We start from the raw sequence: 25483 nt of genomic DNA on the forward strand, positions 1-25483 counted from the left end.
GAGATACACTCACTCGTTCTATTGCTCAGGATTGTTGACTGCAAAATGATAGCTCAGGGATCACTGAAAAATGCACTAGCGAAATGTAATGGAATTCCCTTCTTTCGTTAGGTTTATGGGAGAGGTAGGTAGGAGTCGGGGTGCCTCGGTGACAACGGACGCCTAAGTTTGTTTATGTGCGCTTCGTGGCGTAGTGGTTAGCGCCGCGCGTTCGGAATCGAGGGGTCCTTTTTTAAGTTTGTTTATATAGGATTAAAAATGAAATAGATTGCCCGCGACAATAACTAAACAGTGCTGCGGCGGCATGCATGTATCACTGTAGCTTTTCGCCTGCTATCCCTTTTCCTTTAATGAGCAGCAGAATGAAGTTTCATCCATGCATAACCACGCGTTAAAGACAGCATCGCGCGTGCATCTGTATGCCAGAAAATATATAAATATATATATTTTTTTTGCGCTGAACTTCGCGGGTCTTCTTTCGGTGCTAAGGAAGCCGTGAAATGGCAGGAAATGCACTCACCAATAATATTATCACAGGTAGCCTTGGCTGCATGTCGATGGACTGAAACGAAACGGAAAGAGAGCAAGGTTAGAAGACACGCAACACCTTCGGCAAGACAGAGAAAAAAAAAAAGCCCGCTAGGCGGACAGCTCGTTTGAGTCAGTCAGGCGGGACAAAAGCGAGCATACCGTACATGGCGAACCGTAACGGCGGCAAGATCCGGGCCATAAAGCTGACACCACTCGGGGACCGAGGCGGCCAACGAGCAGAAACGGAACTACTGTGTGCGTGATAAACTGTTCCGGAACGAGTTCTTTCTTTTCCGACTGCGAGGCTCGTTTCTGTTCTGTGCTCGGGGCCATTGGCTCTATACTGCTTTCTCCACGCATTGGTTGCTTTTTTTTCTGGATGCCACTAAAAGCATCTGGAAACAGCGTCAGCTCATCTGTACCACCTCTTCTACTAACTTATACGCAGACAAAAAAAGAAAGACTTTGCTGCAGCAGACGTCTGCAGGCCAAGCATGCACTTGGGTAAAACTGCGTAAATATACACAGGGTGTTTCAGCGAACCCTTTCAAAATGTTTAAAGGTTGTCTGTGGTAGATAGCAACATTCTAGTTCATGAGCTGGTCTACTCAAAGAGGCGGACATTACTTGCACAAAAAATTGAAATGCATAATCGACTCATTACCAAGAATTCACTAATTAAAATTTCATCTTTCAACTTTTATGACCCATACTGCATTTTACAAATTCTAGCCGTGGAGTTCGCAAGTCGGATCCACTTGGTACGGATTCACATGATGACAAGTTTCGAGATATTAGTTCTCAAGCTTTGCGGTGAAATGCATTGGCGTTCCAGTTACTTTCTCAACAAAACGTCATTTTATGCATTTAAGCACAAAAGTAACTGGAACGCCAATGCACTTATCGGTCTCGAGCTGTTCCGATGCTTGTTGACGCCGAATTTCGAATCGTTGCAATTTTGTGCGGCTGTTGCACGGCTTCACCTCGCACTTAGCACAGGCATGACAGCGAGCAGAGCAAGTTGTGCTTCAACTTCGTGGGAAACGTGTTTCGCATTTGTCACGTGCAATATTGTTACGTAACGCGCATCGCAGGGCGCATCCTTTCTGCCGCCGACCTGAGCCGATCCTGAAGGCGTTGAAATGTCACATAGCGTCTCGAAGCGCGAGCTGCCATTAGGGTAGAATAGGGGAAAGGGGCACTGTCTCATTGGTTTATAAGTAAATTGCTGCTATGGGATGCGACGCACGCGCCAAGCGTCTCAAAGTGCTAGCTTACACTTGGGAAGCACTTGTAAGTTTCTTGTTCTCACCTACCATGCGTGCGTGTGTGTCCTGTTTCTATGCTGGGGACACTGGTTAAAATCCCGCCATCGGACACGCAATTTTTTTAAGTGTGCGATTGAGGCTAGCCGCCCCGGATGACATACGTACAAAAAAAAAAAAAGAAAAAAAAAAACTGCGTCAATGATTCTATAAATGCTCTGGATTAAAACTGCGCATAGCAAATTATAAATATACGCATTGTGGTATGCACAAGATGCGCGGCCACGTAAAGAGTTCAGACTTTTCGGTTGCCATCATTTCATCGTGATATACCCGCGCGGGCAGCGCGGTGACGTCTGCGCGGTTTCGATTCACGATAACCGCCTGACGGCCGAGATTCGATCGCCGTCTATTCGCATCGCATCGAGGTAGATACGCTCGTCTCTGCCGCTGCCGATATTTGCAAGTCTAACGCGCGCTGAGCCTGTTTATATCGCGTGTCCGATTTGCACGGCTCGTCCCCGGAGCCGCGCGAGCGCGTGTCACCGACGCACAGCGTGGCTTCGCCTTGACACAAAACGGCCCGTTGCTCGATCCTTTTCTCGTTCCTGAGCGAGGGAAGATCAGCTCGGCGCCGAAACCTTGACCCGATGCGGCCGCGCTACAGCGCACGTCGGTGACTGTCTCCGGAGCAGTTATCTGCATATATATGGGCACGAAGAAAGACATATCTACGCAATAGCCCGTGGGAAAGCGCTCCATTTTCGATCTAAAGAGGTGACGCGCGTTCGCACCGCATGTCCTCGTATATATCTACCAGATTTCGCCGTTTATGCATAAACATGCAGTGGGGCTTTGTGTCGATCATATTCGAGCTCTGCCTTACGACCCGTTCCGCAGAGAAGTGCGAGATAATTTCTTAGTGAAGCTTACCTTCTCCGCTCACCGGCGGCAATCACGACTGCTGGTTACAGTTACTGTTGAAGTGAAATAGTAGAAGGCCTCCCTATACTGACACATCCCGTGTAAGTAAAAACGAAATTAATTACGCATGCGATGAAAGGCGATCGACCTTTGATGTCAGCGATTCACGCATATGCTAACGCTTGCGCCGCGGTATAGTTCAAACATAAGAAAGCGGATTAATACATTTACCAAATTTAGCTAAGTAGACATACTCGTTTGTTTCTGAGGAGATGGAGACAACAGCGAAGACAATACTTGATGGAAAAAGCAATTTGCAGTAAATAGAATTAAGATTCAGTAAAACAATGCAACATTTTTGTGCCCACCGAATGGGCCTTTTTCTCCTTCGAAAGTGGAGAGAGAAATGCGAATATATATATATATATATATATATATATATATATATATATATATATATATATTCTGGAACACGTAAGTGTCATTCTAAAGCACACCTACAATCGAGTGCCTATAGCTATTGTTGACACTCATCTCTTCTCTGAATCTGTATTTTTTGTGCACCGAATACCGAGTGTTTGGACGTGTTTGCAGAGGACGTCTACCCTTAGTCAAGCCTCAATTACGCCTTTTATTCACATGTGCAAGCACACTTGTGATGTGAATGAAGCTTTGATTTAATTTGATCGCTAAGAGGTAACGTGTACTGGGCGAGCCCTCCCCCCCTCTCCCTTTCCTGAAGGGTACAGACCACAGCAGTAGCGCCAGTTTTCACTGCGCCCTTGCGAACGACTATTACGTACCACCGGCTATCGTGCGGGAACTGGCCTCCTTCGAACGTAAGCAGCATTTAATTCTTGACTACTTGAACGGCCTATCTACCTAACTCGTCGAAGAAAACACGGCTGTAATCGATGTGGCTTCTAGCGCAGGTGAACCCGCTCCAGCCTTAACCACTGGGCTGTTCCTCCGCGGTAATTAAATGCCTGCGCGTTGCGCTGTTTATTAAAAACTATTATGGCCTGTATTCGTAAGCGCTTGATCGCGTGCTTGCTGTGCCTCCTGCGGTAACTGATAACTACCTCCTGTTAACTGCCTCCTGCGGTTGGCGGTGAGATTGAACAAAGGGAGAGTGAAAATTATGGGCTTTTAGGTGCCAAATCCCGATATGATTATGACGTACGCCGTAGTGGGGGACTCCGGAATATATTTCGACCACCTGGGGTTCTTAAACGTGCACCTAAATATAAGTGCACGGGTAATTTCGCATTTCGCCCGCATCGAAATGCGGCCGCCGTGGAAACAAATGGGAAGTGACTGACAAGCTAAAATTGATTGATAACACCACAAAAATACGACATTATTGCAGCTATAGAAGTAGCGGTGTGAAGTGATAAATGCGAAAAGAAGATTAAAATAACAACACAATGACGACGACGACAAAAAGAACGTCTTAAAAAAAAAAAAAAAAAAAAAAAACGCTTTAGCTTGCACTCGGCTCGCGCAACGCTGAAACATGCGAAATTGAGCGATGTACCTAGCATTTTCCAAGGACGGCGACAACTTTCATTATTACCATGATGATCCTAATTCTTTCGCGCGTGCTGGACTTAGCGTCACTGAGCGTTGCATAGCCAGCTTGCAACCCCGGAATGCTGCGCCAACTTTAACGCGATACCATGATGATGATAAGGGGTTTTGGGGAAAGGGAAGGTTGGCGCTATCTTCATGCAGCCCTTGAGGGACACGCTCCACGCCAAAACCGCGCTCCGGGACCGCTCCGTGCTCTCTCTCGTCATCTTCATAGCGCGCAAAAACCTCTTCACCTCGCAGAGCACGAGCGTACGAACGCGCCAGCTGTGGACGAAGACGACGACGTTCGAACGCAATCATATGGTTCGCATAAATGCATGTTCTGCAAGCGTGGCTCTATCTTAAGAAAAAAAAAAGTTGCTCTATAGCCTAGTGGCTACGACGCTCGCTTGGGGATAGGGGGCACAGGGGCTCGAATCCCGCCTCGGCAAGAAAGTTTCTTTCTTGGTAGTTTCTTGATAAGCACCACAAATTACGGCTGGCTTAAACAGCTTCGCTGTTAAAACAGCGATGAGGCAGGGGATTGACGGCTAGTATGAGCTGGCTTTGCGCGAAACTCCAAAGTGAATTGACTGCTGTTGACTCGGGAAGCGTACTGCCTGCACTATACGGCGTCTCTCATGTAGCCCCGCTGCTGCGTCGGGACGTTGAACCACACACAAAAAATAAAAAATAATCCGTCGGACGCTTCCACTCCCTGAAGATGGTTAACCAGCGAAGTAGGGAGCCTACATGCAACGCCGTTTCAAAACAGCGCTTGCATGTAGGCTCCCTACAGCGAAGCTGAAATGTGCGGCCCGGTGTTTATCACTGGATTAATCCCAAGGGTTCATTAAAGTATTTCGCAATTATGAGGTTACACACACGTTCGGCTGCGACGTAGAAAACGACGTCACTGACGGTATGCCCGCAGTCTGCCGTTGTCGCTTGCGTTCGATGTCTCGAGTTTGCTCGGCGGCGTGGTTAGCAGCATTCGCCCGCCCATTGCCGCTTGCGATTCTTCGAAATTAAATTGCTTCAAAATTAAATCTGTCCGTTACGTAATACAATGAATGGCTCATACCCCCTTAAGCAATGACTCATAACCCCATAAACGCGGCCTCCCCATTACGATGACAGAAATGAAATTCTACGCTGGAATGAATGAACGGAGCCAGCTGTGGAAGACGACGACGAACGCGGGAGCAGTGGCACGAGCGCGTGCCGAGCACGAGCCAGCTGTGGGAGAAGACGAGGAGGCTCGAGCCAATGCTGATGATGATAGTTTTCTGTGGACAGGCGATTTCGCTTAGCTTTCGCTTATTAAAGCTTCGCTTTAATATTTTTGATGTCACGAGCAAAGAACTAGTGCTTATAATCATTACCACGAGAAACACATTTGAGCATTCCTAGGCTGTAGTCACGCAACGATATGCGCACTGTACATACTGCATATCTTTGTTGATGTCACATGTATCAAAATTATTGCAAAAAGAAAAGCACGCGTCTACTGGCGCAGAAGGCGCCTCTGCATTTTAGGGAGGCGAGCCACTTCAGACCAACCTAATAAGCCCAAGTTATTGGAACAGCACTCCGTTAAACTATAATAGGCGTGTATACAGGTTACGCAAGCCTCCAAACTGTGGGCTGTATAACATAAGGAAGGGTGTCCATAATTTGTGGACCTTATAATAATTAAAAAAGATATATATTTGCCTCGTGCTTTCTTGCTTTTTTTTTTCTTGCGCAACCCTTTAGGTTACGAAGTTGAGCGATGGTAAACTTTTCATGAAATGTGCTAGGCACGCGTAGGTCTGATGAAAAGTGCGGCCAGAGTTAGTATTTATGCTGGGCTGGCACAAGATTACCTAAAACGCTAACTTACTGTTCAAGCACGCTTGAGTGTAGCACATACCCGCTTCCTGACGTCATTCAGGCTGCTCTGTTCCACTCACCGCGCACCAACTGCCAACCACAGGAAATCGTGTTTTAATTTGCAATAGGCGGTACACGCTATGCTTCTGCAGTAGCAAAACGTCCACTCTTACCGAGTGGCCGTTTGACAGCAAGTTTGACAACGTCTAGCTGTTAGGGTCTAGTTGCCAGCAAAAAAAGGGTTTATTGCATTCTCGACAAACCGAACGCTCAACCTAGGGGTGTTTCGACAAATTCCCACGCGAAGTCACACTCTCGTATTAGAGCTGAGCTTCAGGCGCGAAATTAAACTAAATAGAGATGTCTGGCCTTCATTGTCTCCAGTAATATGAACGTATTCCCGCCAAATGAATGATGGCAATTTCAAGAGACGACTTCACCAGCCAATTCTGACTGAGCATTGCTATTTAAACGTCTGACAAACCATTCCCGTGTTGAGGATCTACCGACGCTGGTTGTGACACAAGAGGTCGACACGGAAGTAGCAATGAATGCCTCGGACACTCTTTCAGGCTGAAATGCTCAGCGGTGTGTGCAGTGGTTGGTAAGGAACCTGCTATGCAGCACAGTTGATGTGCAACCACCATGCAAGCGCGCACCGAAAGGAGCTGACGGCGATGTGGGCGACGCCGCGTGTGTGGGTCGACGCGCCAGAGCCGACGTCACCGGCGCTCGCGTCTGGCAGCGACTACGAAGGTCGCCCCTCGCCGTGGGGCCTCGTGGGGACGTGGGCGCTCGCGTTTTTGTGCGCTCCTGTTATGTCTTGCGAGGTCGAACACGCCTCGCTTGTCCGGAGGGAATTTCAGCGTAGTCGCAAGTTCGGTTCCGTATTGCCTTCTTTGCGTCTCATCATGCACGTCTTTATCATCGTCGTCATCATCATCACCACCACCACCATCATCTCTTGCATGAACAGCACGGCGAAGGCATCTCCCATTTCTTCGGAACGCTGGTCTTCCGGAATTTCAACCATGCTACACCAACCGGCCCAATATTCTACCCTAGGCAGTCAGTGCTCTATCAATGCCAGGGGCCAACTAGCCGGAGGTGTGAAGGAGCTAGAGCTCTAGTAAGAGCGGCAATGCGACTCCGCTTAACGAATCGCTTAATCATATAGCTGAATCACAGAGAAAGAAAATCAACGACAGTAAGGTGAACCAGACGAACATTCGATTCACTATACCTGCAAAGAGGAAAGGCGCATAGAGGCTGATTCTGGCAAAACAGCAAGGGCCCAAATTTTAATTACATCATGGGGTTCGGAAACCACGATCTCATTATGAGCATGCCGTAGGGCTCATAATGAGTTTTCTTGCTCCGAATTAACTTGGACTACCTGAGGTTCTTTGACATGCATGCAATGCACGCTACACGTACGAGCGTCTTGCATACCGCCCCCATCAGATTGCGGCCACCAGGGCCGGGATCGAACCCGTAACCTCGAGCTCAGCAGAAAAACGCCACATCTACTGGGCTACCGCGGCAGGTGAAGCCACAACTATAACAGAACATCAAAGCAGCTTGTGTCAAAAAACGTTATCGTATTATCAAAATTACACTCCTCTGACCGCGATACATTCGTGTGCTGTTCTTATCGAGTGTGGTGTGCCGCACAGAACACAACATTGTCCTACAGATAAGATCAAATAAGCTATTTTTATTACATGATATTTGTTATATCTCCTGAAATAATAATAAAAAAAAGAAAACTCGCTTAATCAAGCGCAGATAAGACGGACTACATGGTTCTATGCTTCTTGTTTCCCTTTCACGCGAAAACGGAATCGGACAATTTCAGCCGTAATCGTTTCGAAGTATCAAGAGTGCGCCTTGAAACAATTAATCGCTCGAAAGAATACGGCCAGCGAAACGAAAGAGCACGAAATTATGGCGTGATATAAACGTGCGTTCACGTTTAACGTCGTTTTGCTGCATGGCATCGGGGCGCCATTACCCAGTGAGGCTTGCTAACAACCACAGAAAGAAACCTCGAATTTGACGTTTACCTACTTACAGCGAAGTTCCCGGTCACTATGTTTGAAACGTTTAAGACCTCAATGAAATACCTGGAACTATAAATCGTTTTGACGCCTCTAAACGCAAGCGCGAAATGTAAGCGGTGCTGAGCCAGCCGGTTGCGCAATAGCTTCGACTCATAATTTTATACCGGGAACAATAAATCATTTTGACACCTTTAAAGCGCAACGAAAGTATAAACGGCACGAGTGGGATCCATATGTCAAGGCGAAAAAAAAAAGAATAGAAACGAAATAAACCGGTAGAAAATTTCATAGAAAAGCTGAGTGCCAACGAGGCTTAACGAGAGGAGCCAGAATGGCTGCGAACGCACTTGTAAGACGGCGGTCGTGGAGTCGTAGGGCCTCAAGCAACCCTCGGTTTGGCAGCCGCCTCCTCCCTTTTCGCGCCTCGGCGGGGGCACCTTTAGGGGGTGAAAGGTCTCTAATTGTTTCTTTCCGGCCGAGGCATGACTTCGCGGGAGAGGCGCCCAGAGGTGTACGCGAAGCATCGCTCATACCAGGACGTTGTTGGGCGCGACGCTGGGAGCCCCAGGTAGTGATGCCATTACGAAGTGGTCGCGTGAGCAACACCACCTTCGCCCAGGAACGTATTGAACCGTCTGTGGGCGCCCGCCACCCTATAGATTGCTGCTCGCCAATGGCTGCGCCAGGGTTCGGCCCGTCGAGACGCAGGTGAACGCGCGGCGGAGAAAGCGCCTCTGCCGTGAGTGATGACCGCGGGACTTTAATCACACGTATCCTGTTTCATTCGGGACGGCTCTTCTGTGCGCACCGACCTTGTTGCGCATCACTTTTGTCGGTCATTAGCCGAGCCCGTGATACTCGTTTGTTGCGTAAGCGTCGTGTTCCGCGATAATCAGCGCCTTCCTTTTTCTATCGGCTTCTCTTGAATGTGTGCCGACACGCAACGCGGTCTTTCGTATTACATTATGTGAGTTTTTCTTGTTACTCTATATCGAGGCATACATTTACTCGTGGTAACGCCGATATTCATGAAATTGAAACTTTGAAATCTAAAGGCGGCCTAAACAGCGCAGAATGAAAAGGATGTCTGCACGAAAGAAGAGAAGCTGGACAGCCACTCAATGCACAACAGTGTGAATATTCAGCGCGAGTGCACAGCACTTTCTCGCTAACTTATAAACGGTAAAGATAGGTTAATGTTTAGACTCACTATGGAAGGAAGAGATATCGCAATGCCGTTGCGCTGTTTACATTAGTACATTGTAATGTCGACGTGTGCGCATTCAGTGCTACAATACCGTTTTCCTGCACAAACTATGCTTAAAGTTTATAAGAGTACATGTGTACAAGTGCACAACATTTTCTGCTCATGACACAAAGAGTAGCCGGTGCCATAGTCGCACCGCATTTTCTTACCACGCCCGTAGAAAAAAAAAAAAAAAAGCAATGACGCACTAGCGCCGCAGAGCAGAACTAACAAGTAATAAAGCTTTGTGAGTAATGTTCATTATATACGAGATTGACAGCCTCAAGACCTCGAGCCTTGGCTTCAAGCCTTGTCCTGATTGCTCTCGACCTTGGTCGGGAGGAATCAGGACAAGAAAGGATAAGAACGGAAAGAAGGTTCCTATGTGGCGACCAAACGTAAACTTTTGAAAGCTTTCTTTGACTGGAATATTTGTCCCTTTTTTTTGTTATATTCAAAATTAGCAACGCAGAGAAGCAGCTGCAGTACAAGCGGAATGCAAACAACGACAGCACGTATTTCTGCGCAAACTCTATAGATGATTGGCACATCGACAGCTCCTCCTCGAAGCCCCGGAGCGGTCTTGCGCCGCAGATAGCCTCTCATCCTAACCTGTCAATCTTGACAACAATTCCGCACGCTACGCGTGATCTGTTACGGACATCACAGGCGTTACCATTGCCACATTGTAGCGGTGGCTGGAATTCGGCCTTCCTGTTATTGGTGTACGATTTGCCTTCGGGCGCGATGCGAATTTCACGCGAATGTCCGTTGCGGGCGCGGTCAGAACAAGGAAAGGCAGAAGCGCTACGCAGCAACGTGAGCAATGCACGCCCTTCAGCTGTGTTCCTGTCAAACGATGCTCGAGCTTTGACCTGCCCTTCCTCACTTTCTTTTCCCTCTCAAAGCCTCCGGAAGAAAATTCCAGAGCAAAGAGATTAAATAAAGCCGAACCGCCCCTTTGAGCTCTGCTCTCCTTTCCAGTGGTTCGCGTCTCGTGGAAGAGGAAGGAGCCCGGGTAATCGATTTTCACGAGATGGACGTCGCGATACCCATCTAGCCGGTGCTCGTCGGCACTAGCCGATCTAGCGGGAGGCGCCGTCTTCCTAATCCGAGCTCACGCCGGGATGCCTTGACCTTCGACGGAAGCGAGTTCTCCGGGCGTCCACCTCACCTTTCGGAGCCGGCCACCGGCTGGAGAAATAAACGAGCCAGGTGAGCGCACCGCGGGGTCAACTGGATGCATCGTGAACCGCGCTTGAAAGCGGTTTTGTTCGTCGGCGCGGTCAGGGTTTCGAAATGTTTATGACGAACGGGCCCGTGGACAATCTTATAAGGACTGTCACCCTGGCGTACGCTGCCACGATCGGTGGCGGCACGCAGTGCAACTCAAGGAGCTGCCGTTGCGACTGTTGTAATTTTCTGAGCGCGTGACGACATGGATAATGGCATGAGCACATAATGCAGACATACTGAAGACGGGGCACAAGAACGGACTTCAATTCGAAGAAACTTCAACTTCCGCTTCCCACCAGCTTCTCTGTTTCAAGCTTCGCAAACTTAACCTAGGCACACACGTTTTGCTTGGATAAATAACTGTTTTGCAAACCGGTCCCAGTTTGTCAGCGTAAACGATTCCGATTCATCACTGACTCCCATTATTTCCGGAGTTCCGCATGAATCTGAATTATGTCCTTTGTTCTTGCTCATTTACATGCACAATTTGCCAACTTACATTAATTCATCCGTCAGATTGTTCGCAGATGGCTGTGTGATTTACAGGGCGATCTCCTCCAGTTCCGAAAGCGCACTTCTGTAATCTTAATTCGATAATGTATTGGCAAACGCAGTTAAATACTAACAAGTGCTAACTACTACGGGTTTCTCCCAAGATGATTTCTGGTAACAGCCAGACTTACAATATATTTGGCAAACACCAGAACAGGTTACAGCGTTAACTACCTAGGTGCCTACAAAACTTCTAACTTGTCTTGGGAAACTCATGTTAACGCTACAAAGCGAAACTTCTTTAGGGCACCATCGCCTCTGAAACTCTCGCTGTATGAAGGTAACCCTGTAGGTCTCCCTTTGCTTTCATTTAGGAGAAAAGTGGCGCGTCTGGGTCTTTTTCATAAAAGTTGTCACCACAGTAAATATCTCAGACGTAACCTTTCCTCAGAGCCGTCCTATATATCATCGCGTACTGATCATCGCCATAAAGTTCATGTTGGTTTTCTTTTTTTGCAGAACTAATCAGTCCTTTCGTTCCTTTATTCAACTGACCAGCAAGGAATACCGCATTTTATTGCTACAATTTCAGATTTTTGCTTGTTTAAAGTTGCACTTGAAAATGACCTTGTATGATATGTACGTACGAAAAAATTAGACAACTAAATACCATTCCGATTACGGGTATTTATGAAACCATTGATTTGTATGTCGGCGGTGCCGTGCAGTCTCGGGGGCCCCTTCAACCATGGGCGCCGTGTTGCAGCTCACATTGCAAGAGACTGTACGCATTTCGGTACGTGTTAACGCATGTGATCCTATTTTATGTTTTTCCCCTTGTGTAACGCCATACTGACATTGAAGGTATGGAAATAAATAAATAAATAGAAGCCATGGACGAAGAAAATAAACTGGGAGGAGGATCACGACGTCACGCTGCCAGCCTTGGCGAGCCAACTCTCCGTGAAGTCATCCCATTCGCCTTATCTATCTATACTGCGCCTCCAAAAGTCGGCTCAACATCCTGCGCTCGGCTGACTCTGCTCGATGTGCTTGGTTCCCGGTATATTTTAATCGATGCGGGGGTACAGCTCTGCGCCGTGGTCGTGAGCTTACCGGCGCGCGTTAGTGGAAAAGGATGAAAAGAAAGCGAGAGCGAAATGGTGACGATGAACCTTTTTTTGCCACCATAGTCGCTTTTTGTTTTATTGTATTTATTTCTTTATTTGATTGTTAGTAGTATGTTATGTTATTTTGTTATAGATTTCAAAATTTTATTCATCTGTTTACTTTTATTTACTTATTTATTCACTATTACCACATTGCACATTATGTAAATAGTTTCCTTCGTCTATCCTCTCTCCTCCTCCCTTTGCCCACAGCCCCAACCACACTACTGACCGCGGTTTCAGGTTGGTACTGTCTAGCCTGTGTAGCTAGACAGTTACAGTGCGGCCAGTAGTAATCCCTTCTTAGTTTCCTTTTCTTGACTTTGTCAAAATGAACAACCAAATACTGTTACTGCTACTTCTACTAAAGCAACATGCAAAGGTAGTGACACTGCTGACATCCAGCCCATTGAGTTTCATACTAACGATGCTGAAGCTAAGCTTAGCGATAATGTCTGCGTGCGCCGTCAGACAGCATACGCGAACTTTCCTAAACTTCGTTCCTCTGGCTTCGGACGAACTCGAGGAATTTTATATTAACATTTTTGAATCAAATTTATCATAAAAAATCGATGCGTGACAATAGTATCAGGTGACCTCCTACCGATAGTAATAATGTTAAAAATATTTGCATAGACCTAGACAAATAGTTACGCATGGGTTGTGTTATTTCCTAAGCATCATTTAGATGTACACTGGCGCGTGGCTTAATGCTTAACGATTTATTCTTACTTTACAAATTAAGTAACAAATTGAACTAGTCGTAAGGAACGTTGTGAACATAGCATGTAATATGAATGATAAGACAACAATAAATGTGCTTTCGCAATAATACCATAACAAATCGTAGTCAAATCAATGTCATACCCTTGATTCCTATACTCTGTTTTTCCCACAGTAAGTGTCATTTTAGTATAAAACACAATGTTCTATTATTCACTTCTGGTGAAACGATGCCCCCGGACAATGAGGTGTCCCCTTACCATTATGCTCATTCTGTGGCGAAGCGCAGACAATTGTTCATTTCTTGTTGTCTTAGGCGTTTTTCTGTAATAAGAAAAAGACTACTGGAAATCCCGCTTCGGAATATTGGCTTAGATTTATCGGAGCCTGTGATCCTATTTTTTAGAGCTCTTATTATTGGGTTCAGCCACAGAAACGCTTGCTTGGCACTCCAAAATTAACTGATTGAATCTAATCGATTACCATGCTAGACTGATTGTCCCCCTCCCCAACATAGCTTTATTTTATTCATTTATTTATTTTTTACCTTTTCTTCGCTCTTGTTTTTCTTTTTTACCCTCACAAAATCTTACTTCCTAAGCTCCAGCTTTCAAATTCTTAATTCACTTGTTTTTATACACCCAACATAACCACCCGATTGATGGCGCATCCCCACTGTGTGTATGCGCCACAACCACCAAGGTCAACAACAACAGCAGCAGCAGCATGAGGCGTTATACGCTCGTAATAACTCAAGATGGCCGATGTGAGTGCTGACGTCTTTCTTCCTTAGCGTCTGGCGCACCCTGGGTGAGCCTCCTTTTCCTGTCATTTGTTACTTTAAAGTGGATGCGCGCAACCGGAGGGACCGGTAAAGCCAGTCCAATCTTAAGCCCCCACGTCTGTTTGTGTACTGAGGATAGTCCGAGTGTCTGCGTCAATTTACCTACCGCTGTCGTCCATTTGTTGTGGTGCCCCTTAGGAAAGACCATTCCCATCCACAGTCGCGAGTGGTGGCAGTATAGAAAGCACCGGTACGGAAGGTGGAACTTGACCGCATAAATGAACTTCCTTGAGAGATCGATGTGATAGATGAGCGCAGCGAAGAGCGTTTTTTTTTTTTTTTTTTTGTGAAGCGGGATCAAAGCGGAAACTCACCCATTCACGGCCATTTATAGTGACCTTGAGGCACGTCCCATTGCCTTAAGCAGAAGGGAGATTGCTAGGTGGACACGCAAGCAAAGCATCTAGGAGGCGGCAGAGGGATGGCAGTCTGTTCGAGCTCGTGACGTGTCAGCGATGCCGAAGCAGGTGGACAACGAATTGAGCAAAGGACGTTATAATACCGTGGACGTACCAACACAGCTTCCAGTTTATTCAAGTTTTTATTATACATTTTTTGCACGTAAATGGAGGGACATATTTAGTAAAAAAGATAATGTTGGAAGAGAGAGAGATGAAATGACATCCATGAGCGAAACTGCAGCTACTAAGTTCAAGTGCGGTTCGGTCACCTTCTGCGCTCTCTGCCAATTCAGCCCGGAACCCCTCCCACTGACGTTGCCTCCTTGGCCAAGCCCCGCAGCGATTAGTTGTAACAATGTTGTGACGGAGAGGAGCGATCAAGGTACATGCCGCCGACCAAGTCCAATCTCGCTGCAGTGCGAGGAAGAGCACGTCATTCGATTTCTCCGGCCCAGCGCACTGGGCGCCGTCAACCCGTCATAGCAGTGGCACAGACACCGCACGCCCCGCGAAACGCAAGTAATTAAGCGGACAGGTGTGGACGGCCGCGCCAGTCGTGCGCACACGCATCGCGGCTTAACTCGACAGGGCGCTGCCGTATAGTGCATGTCAGCGCGCACTTTCTGCGCACGTCTACAAGTGCACGTCCGCCGCTCGTGGCATGTACTTCGTGCCTACTCGCGCACGCTGGCCGTCTAGGGGCAAGCGACGGAGTGCGTCTCCTATGCGTCAAGCTTGCGTTAGGTGGGGCCGTGGCATTCCCGACTTTCGGAGGCGAGTTGGCGGCGACGCATCATCGACACAGGGCAGGGCAGCCACCCAGGCGGACGTCTGGATGTCAGGCGGGCTGTAGGGTCGGCGGCGGCTCTGTCTGGTCGCAGCCGCGCTGCGCAGTTCCCGGACCCAGTCAGCCACTGGATGGGCGTACGAGCACTAGTAGGGAGAAACCGGCGCTTCGGCCGTCCGGCGGCCGAGGCCCTTGACCCGCTTCTTGGTGGCTAGCGAACGTATGCAAGACGGACGTGAGCATCCGCGTCTCTGTCTAGCTGTCTTCTGCTTTCCTTTCACTGAGTGCTGGGCCACGTTTTCTGGCCACCCGCACTCTCTCCTCCTAACGTGTGCCGACCCCGTTCATCCATTCCTTTTGCCGTCATCTCCGTGGGCATGTCAAACAGCATTTTGTATCGACATCACCGCAGTCTGATCCAGGTCTCGGTTTCTTTAAGCTGTGAGGGAGAGTTCTGCCAAATGTGGTAGGAGTTGTTCTTGCCTTTGAGCGCGTTTTGAAAGACCACTTTAGTCGCTTGAGCTGCCACCCTGCTCCTGGGTACGACGGCCGCCTTCCTGGTTGACGTCTGTTGAAAGAGGTCGGGCAAGTTGGAGATGTCGCGAATTTAATTCTATTCTCATGAGATGATTCGTTCACTCTGACAAGCAGAACTACATAAGGTGTTCCCGAGCGAAGATTAACGGATACCCACGACTTCCGTTCGGAAGTATAGCAAATGCATTTCGCTCCTTCCGAGTGAAACCTTTATCTCGCAAAAGACTGCGTGTTTGCAGACTTACTCTCTGGGCGAGAGTGTGCCTGTCGAAGAACACCAAACCTATGCGATTCCGGTTGAACGGAGAAAGTCCGACCCACCCAAAAGATCAAACGACGAGAAAAAAAAAAAAAAACAGTGCCGGCGGGAGGGAGATGCGACCACATCAGAGGCACGCCGAGAAATAACCCGTCTGGACGGCCGCCCTTCCGGAGGGGGCACATCGCCGAGGAGGCTCCACGGAATCCCGCTTTCTTTGCTTGCGCAGACTCAACCCGCTTCGGCAGAGCTTGCTGTTAAGCCTAATGTGGAGAGCGCGAGCAGGACCCCCGCCGTCGCCCTGAGCCTCAGCCTCTCTCTGGCCTTGGGTCATCCGCTGCAGTGAGACGGCGCATTCGCCACGGGCGACGTGCCTCGCGGTGCCAAGTCAGCCAGGGAAAATGGATAGCGGCGGTCGTGCCCGATCGGCCACCCGCTGTTTCTCGGCGCAGCAATAAGCCGTGCTTACTTATGCAGCGAAAGAGACAGCTCCTATTACGAGCTGAGCTGTTCTCCTAAACCTCGCAAGTTCCAAGGGCGCCGAGGTTAGTGACCGGCGTCGGTGGCTGTCTTTGCTGGTGCACTCGCTGTCAGATGACTGCTTGTTGAGCTCTGTACACAATCGCTGTCCGGCTCCCGCCAAAAAAGGGGACTCTTAGCCATTTGCGCTAAAAGGACTAGATTTTCGAACTCGTTTTCGTTTCCTATAGGCTCGTGTGTTGTGCGCGTGTGTGGCGATGCCATTTGATTATGTACGCCTGTCCATAAGCATTATTCATTGCTGCACCCCGTCGATGTGCACAGGTCGCAATCTTTCACGCTGTTGGGATGTTATGACATTGTTTTTCCGTAAGAGTTCAGTCCTAATGCCGAGGCGAAAGCACTACGAATGCCCGTTCGCATATCCATAGTGCTGCAGTATATTACTCTGTGTGAGAGCAGTAACTGCAAAGCAATCTGACTGAAAACATTGTCTTTTTAAACGTATGAAAGTGGCATACCGTTCGCCCTGTGTTAGCCCGCAGTCGTTTCTGTGAGATAGCTGGGCTGTGTTACCAGCCCAGCTAAATTGTGTCTCAAGTGTGCAGTGACACCCAAGATACTTCGTTGTCTGTATTTTTACTGGGTCTTCTGCTTCTTCTTTTTCCGAAAGAAGTGCTTTATGTTTAAATATCCAGCGACTCCTGAGGAGCAGCTGTGACGCCTTCGGTGACTCCTTTGAATGATTTCATTTCCCAAGGACGCCTAAATAAAGTCTAAAAAATCTGCAAAATTTACAGAAGAATCAAATTGGGTAGGAGTGCATATACGGCAGGCATTGCCAAATCCTGACTGGGATCTTACCACTGTCGTTGAAAAGAAAGGTGCACAATCATTGCATTCTACCGGTGCTAACACATGGGGCAGAAACTTGGAGGTTTACAAAGAAGCTCGAGAACAAGTTAAGGATAACACAAAGAGCGATGGAACGAAAAATGTTAGGCCTAACGTTAAGGGACATCTGTGTCTATCAAAAAGCAAACGGGGATAGCCGATATCCTATAGATGACATTAAGAGAAAGTAATGGAGCTGGGCAGGCCATGTAATGCATAGGATTGATAACCGGGAGACCATTAGAGTTACAGAATGGATACCTGTAACTCCATTGCCTTCGTCCTGCAGTGGACATAAATATAGGCTGCTGCTGCTGATGATGATGACTTTAGAAGGGTGAAATTCCGATAATGTGTAAACAAACTCTATCTTCAGTAATTATAATGGAACGCAACCCGGAACACGGACGAAGAAAGAGGAAGCGACGAGCGTTGTCCCCTTTCTTCGTCCGTGTTACAGGTTGCCTCCTTTATATTTACTGAATATGCACCAACAATCCCAGTTACAAGTACTGATAATCTCTACCTTGGTAGTTCTATTGCTTCTAAGGCACGAAGCGAGGCGGCCGGCTCACTTATCACCTCAAGCAAGTGCGACGCTCGCAAACTTAATCCCGCGCTGCACGCGAAGGACCCGCTTCCACGGCCTAAACGTTGTTGGGCAAGAGGTGCCATAGCTATACTGGAAATCTCCGCTGCCTCCGAACCATGCGCGCCGCTGCTTGTCGGCTGTAGCGAACTATCTCCACTTCAACGAAATGGTAAACTGGGCGGCTTGGTCTGCATTGATGACTGCGAAAGCGGCGAATAGGCACAAAATGACTGAAGAACACACGATGGGCGTTTTTGTTATAAGACAAGCACTCGTCACGTGTTCTGCAAGCGTCATGGGTGTTTTCGCGCTATCTCAGTCGCAGTTATAGATCTTCACTCGCCTGCCAGTGATAAGTTCTGTGTAGCATATAGTAAACGACGTACCAAGTCCCATGGCAATTTTAATAGACGTAAACGGAGAACACGAAAAAGAGACTACAATGAAGGATTATATATGTGCATACATATAACTGATATACCTTGTCATTTCAGTGATATACCTACATTTCAATGAAAACAATTGTTGTGACGGACAGGAGCGATCAAGCGGCCTGCCGCCGACCGAGTCCTACCTCGCTGCACCACGAGGAAGAGCACGTCATTCAATTTCTTGATGTGTATATATATATATAGACGCTCCATGAACACTTATATTATCGCTTCACATCTTTTCTCATTTTTGTCTCCCGTAATTAATCTTAAGTGAAGAACAATATTATATTGTTAACAGAAAAAATTTCATCAATTCTGCCAATGGTAAATTTGTGGTAATCAACAAGAGCTTTCGGAGAAATCAGAGCAAGGGTCACGAAGGGTATAGAGACTTGGGCATGTTGCTAGTTCATGTCAAAATAAGAACAGTGTGAGAGGTAGGGACAAACGAATGTGCGTGTCTTTTTTCGTTTTTCCCTCTTTCTCACGTTGTTCTTATTTTAACATCGCAAGGGGGCAGCACGGCTGGCAGTTCAGAAGCACTAACGCTACCGAGCGAATACGAAGTGATGCCTACGCACTTTGGCCTCCATAAACATGTGCGGCGCGATTAGTATAGCGACTATCTAGTCAGCCACAGTTTCGTAATATGCACTGCAAACCTTCCCCATGACAATTAAATACCAAACTGTTTGCTGAATGAGATGTTCGTTCACTGCGGCTCTGTGTTTGCTTTCAGCCTAAGCAACCTTTTGCGCACTTTTATCAACAAGTTGACAGATACGTGAACTTCTCATTGGCATCTGTTATACGGTATGCAACCACTTGTGACGGGTGCGCCAATCTCCACGGTGGTTAGAGATTTTGATAGCACGAAACGATGAGCTGATTGCGTTTTTAAGTGTCTCCGACAGATTGCTCTGCTGGCCAGCGGAACTGCAACGCCGAACACCAGACTTCTGAAATAGTGCTGCAGTACTTGTTAGAGGAGGAATGTGAAGATCCCGCGAATTGAAGGCCCACGGGCAGTCACGTGACCGAGCGGTGTACTCGCTGTGGAAACGCTGAACAAGAGTGATGGCGGACGGCGAGCACGACGGTCTTCCAGAGAAAATTGCCGCGAACGCTAGCAGGCCGCCGAAAGGGTAAAAGACCTCGGCGACTGCGCTGCCACTCAATCACCGCAAGGTGCCGCTGGCGGCTCGATACGAACCGCCGGAACAAGCCCCGCGGCGAACGGCACCTGATGGAACACGTGATGATTCGCTCCATTCCGCGCGCAATCCCCTGCGAGCTTTTTGCTTTTGTTTCTTCCGCTCACGCTCACGGTCGTTTGGCATTTGATAGTCAGTGGCAGGATGCAGACGTCGCGAACACGACTCACTTCTTATTCAGCAACAAGGCGCACACGAGTGGTGCCTCGCAGAGCTCTGCATGCCCGATCGATTTGTTATCGGAGACGCCCTTCGTCCCTTGAACCAGCGCCGTCCCTGAACTTTTTCTCTGTGCCCTTTAGCCCGCCCGACCCGTCAACTCTGCGGGAGATGAAAGCTTGATTGTGGTTGCTGTAATGGCAACTGATCACATCTCGTTATTATAAGTTACCGGCGTCGGTTTCTATACGTCACGTCCAAAGCACTCGGCACGGTTCCAGCGACGGCCGATTGGAGCATTGCGCTAAAGCGGACGCGTTTCGTAAAGGCGATCGTCCTCTAACAAGACCATCCATTCAGCCATTTCCTTCTGGCGCAAGTGCGATAACGTTATTCCAGCATCGAAAGCTTGCGCGCATCCAGCTATAGCCTTCGTGGGAAACCGATCGCTTTAACCGTAGGGTAGCGTCCGATCTGATCAATATAATAGCTGTGCCATTCCCGGCGCATTAAATTTGAGCTCGAGGCCGAAGCAGGGCGCAATATCTACTTACTTGATTTTTCTCAATTTATTCTGCAGGACGAATCGCTGACTTCATCACGCGACCGCTGTATAAGCGCTCTTGGGCTTTCCATTTTTGCCCTAATGTTTGGTGACCATGTTGTATCCAGCCAAAAAGATGCAAATACCAAGTGTTTCAGCACTGGTGACTCTCCTTATCGCTGGGTCTGTGCTTGTCGGTGACATCTCCGTGCTTTGTCGTACCTCCGGCAACTTTTTCTTTTCTTCTGTTGTTGCTCGGGGCACTGCTGTGGTGGGCCAAGCAGGTTTCAGAAGTAAATAGTTGGTTGAAAGGTTTCATTGTAGTCATTTTATTGTGACAGCACTTTCTTTTTTAAAATTTTCTCGGACCTTACTTAGTACACGCAAGTGTTCGTACTGCAGAAAAAAGTTTGCGCCTGTCTTGAAATACATTACGTAGCCTATTGCTCCTATAAGTACGATGAAGGCACACTATTCCGTTTATTATAAAAAGAAGAAAAAAGCGTCTTCTATTTCGAGCAGTCGCTACTTGATTACGCGCCGTTTCTAAGATTGTACTAAATGGGTGCTTCGTGCTGAAGTGAGAAAACACTGGATGCTGAAACCATACGCTGTTATCAGAAAACGACATATCAGCGTGACGGGGGAAAGGGTTGGCGAGAGATGTTTGCCTGGTGCATTAACGTGACACCGCGTAAATTTTATGAGCGAGGACTCTAATGATGCTGAGCACTCCAATTAACTCCCTTGGCTGTATTCATTAGGCTAGTACAAATTACAAGGTTAACCTCTTTATTACCAAGTGTTTACGAAATTCCATATCACGAGATACGGCTCGCTTTCTATGTCAAAAGAGACAGAGAGGGAGAGAGTGGAAAGGAGAGAAAAGGATGTAATGCAAGTTGCACCTGGTTTACTACCTTACACTCGGTGAGGGGGAAGCAGAAAGGAAAAGGAAAGGAATGAGATAACAAGTTATGCGCGCACATACAAAACAGCGTTCACCGCTTATTCAAAGGTGGTGGCTGAGCCAGAAGGGCTGCGTGCGTATCTGAAGGTCGAGCACCCGGTCCCAATATTTTTTCTTCCGTGAGCGCTCTTTAAGCCAGGCGGCTTAAAGCGGCGCACAAAGGCTGTATTCCATTACGAAAAGAAGGCGGCAGTAGATAAGGACACGTGCACACTACGGTCTCGTCGCAATGACAACAGTTGCACGAGGTACTGTCCCTCATGCAGATGCGATAACAGTAGGCGTTTGTAGAAGCGACACAGAAAGTTGCATGTCATCGAAGTAGACCAGGTGGCAATCAAAGGCGCAAGAAATGGTCAAGGAGTGCATTCCCCGAGTTGGCACATTGCGCTGAATTCCATTGTTCTAATGCAGTGCGACGAGCAAATGGGCGTCGATGCTGCACTGCATGATGACTTGGCAATGGCGCAGACACACGCTCGACTTAGTGGGCGGAGCGTGCATGCTTCGTAAGCTTTTTTGTTGCCGATGACAGCGTAATGGCGTGGTAGTCACTTAAATTTGATTATGTGTCCATTATCAACAGCGCAGTGGTAATATCATCTGATTTCAGATACCCGCCGTTAATTAGAGCCGTGACTTAAGCATGACTGTGGAGTTTTGAGGGCCGCCTTAGAATTACAAAATATGGACCACCGCTCAGATGGCTCTTGAGACTCTAGAGATGTAGCGTCTCTAGACCACCACATCCCATTGATGTTGTGGTATGCGAAAACTTGGACTCGATCGACACCGATCTTGATGGAATGACTATCGCACCGGACGAGCTGTTTGTTATAGACATGTAGTCTACAGTAATCAGATTACGAAAGACGGCGCGCGGAAGCCAGTGGGGTCCTTGTCTAGGGGCTCCATTCATTGAGCGTTTTACTCATTAATAAAGTTATTGTTGTTCTTCTTCGAGCGGCAAACAACGTGACATGTAATTTCGGACACAAGCGCAGAAGCTTGGGCGAGTTAGTATAATCCATGATTCGGTACACAGGTAGCATATATATGATTAACGGAGAGAAAAGGCGACGGAGGGACACGCGTAGCGCTAAGTTGGTCGTTGTCACTAGACTTATACCCCTGTCACACGGGCACTCGAATGTCTTTTGAGCAAAAAGACTTCTCCCGAAAAAGAGTTTCACCCGCAGACACACGACAGGGAGCGATCTCTTTTTCAGAAGCGGTCTTTTCTGGAAGAGGAGTTCGCCGATCTCCTTTTGCGGCCGAAAAGGAGTAGCCTCGAAACCAGTGGGCACGAGCAATTATCATATATTAAACAAAATAATCGAATGCGTAATTTTCTGTCGCTTAGGCTCATCATAAAAAATAATTTTATGTCTCGCAGAAGGTGTAGTATACCCAGTAATGCTCATTTTTTTCTGTACTCTCGTAAGCAGGTCGAACGGGCTGGGGATGTCACGTGATGACGCTCTTTAAACTACTATAATAAATCTTTATATTAACGTTTCTTATGTTAAATTTAATTGAAAAACGTGTAAACAATAAGTTCTCGCTTTATATTTTGAGCTAAATAAGTGTTTTTTGGCCGATATTGTTTCGAACGTTAGCGTCACGCTTTCGGTAGTGTGTCCAGAAGGAAACACTAAAAGGAGATCGTCGGCGCCGTGTGTCTGCTGCGCAACACCTCTTCATTCAAAAGTCTCTCAGCTTGGTAAAAGACCGCTTGTGTAAAAGAGTTTTTGCGTGCTCGTGTGACAGAGGTATTAGATATACTTGTAGGTGCGATAATTTTTTTTCCATTTATTATATTCATTATACACGTTACCTCGTTCGCAATTTCTGTAGGGAATAGTTCAGCATCATTCATAATTGCGGTTTTCCCTTTCACAAAATTTTGATTTCACCCTCGCCGTCGGATTCGAAGTTTTTGTTCGATGTGCAAAGGAAGGTACTACATTTTAGCAATCTGAACTAGCACCCGCTCCTTTAAAACATTGGTAAATGAGGAAAATAACACCCTGTATACCCATTTTATGCGAGAGCTAATTTGCTATCCACGCAAAGGTAAAAGGGGACAAAATAGCAGATTCCTCAGAAAGAATACTTCGCAGTTGGAAGAAAGACTCGTACTCGTCTGGGCCACCACTGCGAATCTTTCGTTTTGAGGGCTCTTCGTTCCATGACACTTTCTGCAGTATGTGGATTCCTGCGAAGCTCATTTGTTTATTAAGTGGGCTGGGCAATGATGGTGAGCAAATCTAAGCGCTGTCATCAAACATCTGTGATTCCGCACACTCTGTTCATGGCTCTTAGAGCTCATTTCTTCTCTCGGGATGTACATAATATGCATACGACATAAACAGGCACTAGACAAACTTGCCGCTATGGCGTCAGGCGCAGTATCGAACTATCGAATTTTATTGATGTCGCCGTCTTATACGAGGCTGACTGATGCGCAGGAGAGATAACGTAGTGGTGCTCTTTCCTCAAGACGACAGCCATGACAACTAAGCAGTTCGATATTGGCGCTTTACGGGGGAAACGAATTATCCTGGAAAAACCGTAAAAGCAGCGACGCCGCCAGCTGAACGAATTCAGGTCGTGTGGACAGGAATACGAAATCGCACTGGCGTGCAGCAACCGGTAAAACGACTAAGAGCGACGACTGCTCGGAAAGACTAATGCCTGCGTCAAGGCCATATTTTTTTTTTCAGTTTCGCGCAGTGAATTTTTGAAAAGGAAAACGGTAGAACGATGCCATCATAAAAAGGAACACAGCCCAGCGTTCGTCTGGCAGACGAAAGGAACAACAAAAAGGCAAAGCGCAAAGGTTGTCCTGTACTCGTCACCGACTGAAGACTTCGTGGTTGCACGTACAAATGCGAAGAGCACCCACCGTCGTAGCTGCATTCTAATTCGCAGCGTACTGCACGCGGACGCAATTCCGTTACACGCACAGGGACTTATATTTCATATTAGAATTATTGAAACGAAACGTTAATTGTAATTGTACACTTCACATACAACCTAACAGATCTCAAGTTGGCCCATTTGCTTGTAATATACTGCGGCTTATCATAGTCTTGGGTGCTTGTACGTGCCTTGTCCTCAAATACTGCTGGATGGCGTCTGCAGGATCAGCAATCTTTCTTTTTTTTTCGTTATTGCGAAAACGTGCCCATGGTAACGCTTATCTATACTGTGAAGAGCACGAAATGTCGCCGTATTGCTGCCTCTTTAGCATAGGCAGGAGCGACGGACGATAATAGTAAAAAAAAAATTGAAAACTGTGGTAAAGGGACACTAGACGCAAAAATAATTTCAGCTGTATGAGTAAACTGCCTTTCTAGAATAAAAAAAAAAGAGAAAAAGAAAAGAGAAAGACGAAAGCCACTTCTACCGCTAGAGGAGGCGCGATAAGCTAGAAACGATGCGAAAACGACAAAACGGTGGCGCGATGCCGCCTTGAAGTCTCGGCGCCAACACGCTATGACGTCACGAGTTTGGACGGCGTCTGCTAGGATCTAATTAATATTCCGTTGATCAAAATGAACGACACTTAAAAAAAAGACCCAAAAACTGAACTTGGCAAGTTTCGAGAACATTTACTGAGCCACGATGGACCCAATACGAAAAAAAAAAAAAAATACTTTTACATCCGTGGCGTCAGAATGATCTGCCGGCACTCGGGTTCCGGCGTGAAATTTCAAGATTCAGCTTTGATAATCATTTTATCTTTAATAACCAACTTATTAGTCAAATTACCGAAACATAGTTCTGAAAGCATACTTTATCAGTCTAAATTGATTTAATCTTTCTCTTCATTGTCACTTCAAGGATGCTTTGAAAAGTCCGTGATTGTTTGGAGTCCTAATTCTTTTGTTGTAAAAAAATTCAGACATTGTGATCTTCATTTATATCAAATGCATTGTTTACGTTTTTATTCGAAAACACTACGCGTAGAAACAAATTATGAGTTATTTTTCTCTACTACACAGCAGCTAGGCCACATATAAAGTGCGACTTCCTTTGCCGAAAATGCCGTCATATTTATTTATTTATTTATTTATTTATTTATTTATTTAGTACACAATAAGATATAGAAGAGTGAGTAGGCCGGGTTGAATGTGAACATTTGCTGGTGTTTGCGAAGTTTACAGTAGTACGTATCCACACGTCGAAAACTAGGCTAACTTGACACTCAGTCAGCCTGATTCAGCGACAAGTAAAAAGGAGATAAGAACAACATCAATACAGGAA

General features: G+C 47.1%; 1 protein-coding gene across 1 annotated transcript in view; it reads right to left on the minus strand.

Moving 5' to 3' along the window:
* Positions 1–25483, minus strand: part of LOC119455260 (cuticlin-1) — a 104253-nt gene that overhangs the window by 73640 nt on the left and 5130 nt on the right. The window contains exon 2 of the mRNA XM_037716661.2: positions 521–562. Coding sequence (XP_037572589.1) covers positions 521–553 — 33 coding nt within the window. The 5' untranslated portion in view covers positions 554–562. The remainder of the gene's footprint in view (positions 1–520; positions 563–25483) is intronic.

The sequence above is a fragment of the Dermacentor silvarum genome, chromosome 6 (assembly GCF_013339745.2).
Source record: "Dermacentor silvarum isolate Dsil-2018 chromosome 6, BIME_Dsil_1.4, whole genome shotgun sequence".
NCBI lineage: Eukaryota > Metazoa > Arthropoda > Arachnida > Ixodida > Ixodidae > Dermacentor > Dermacentor silvarum.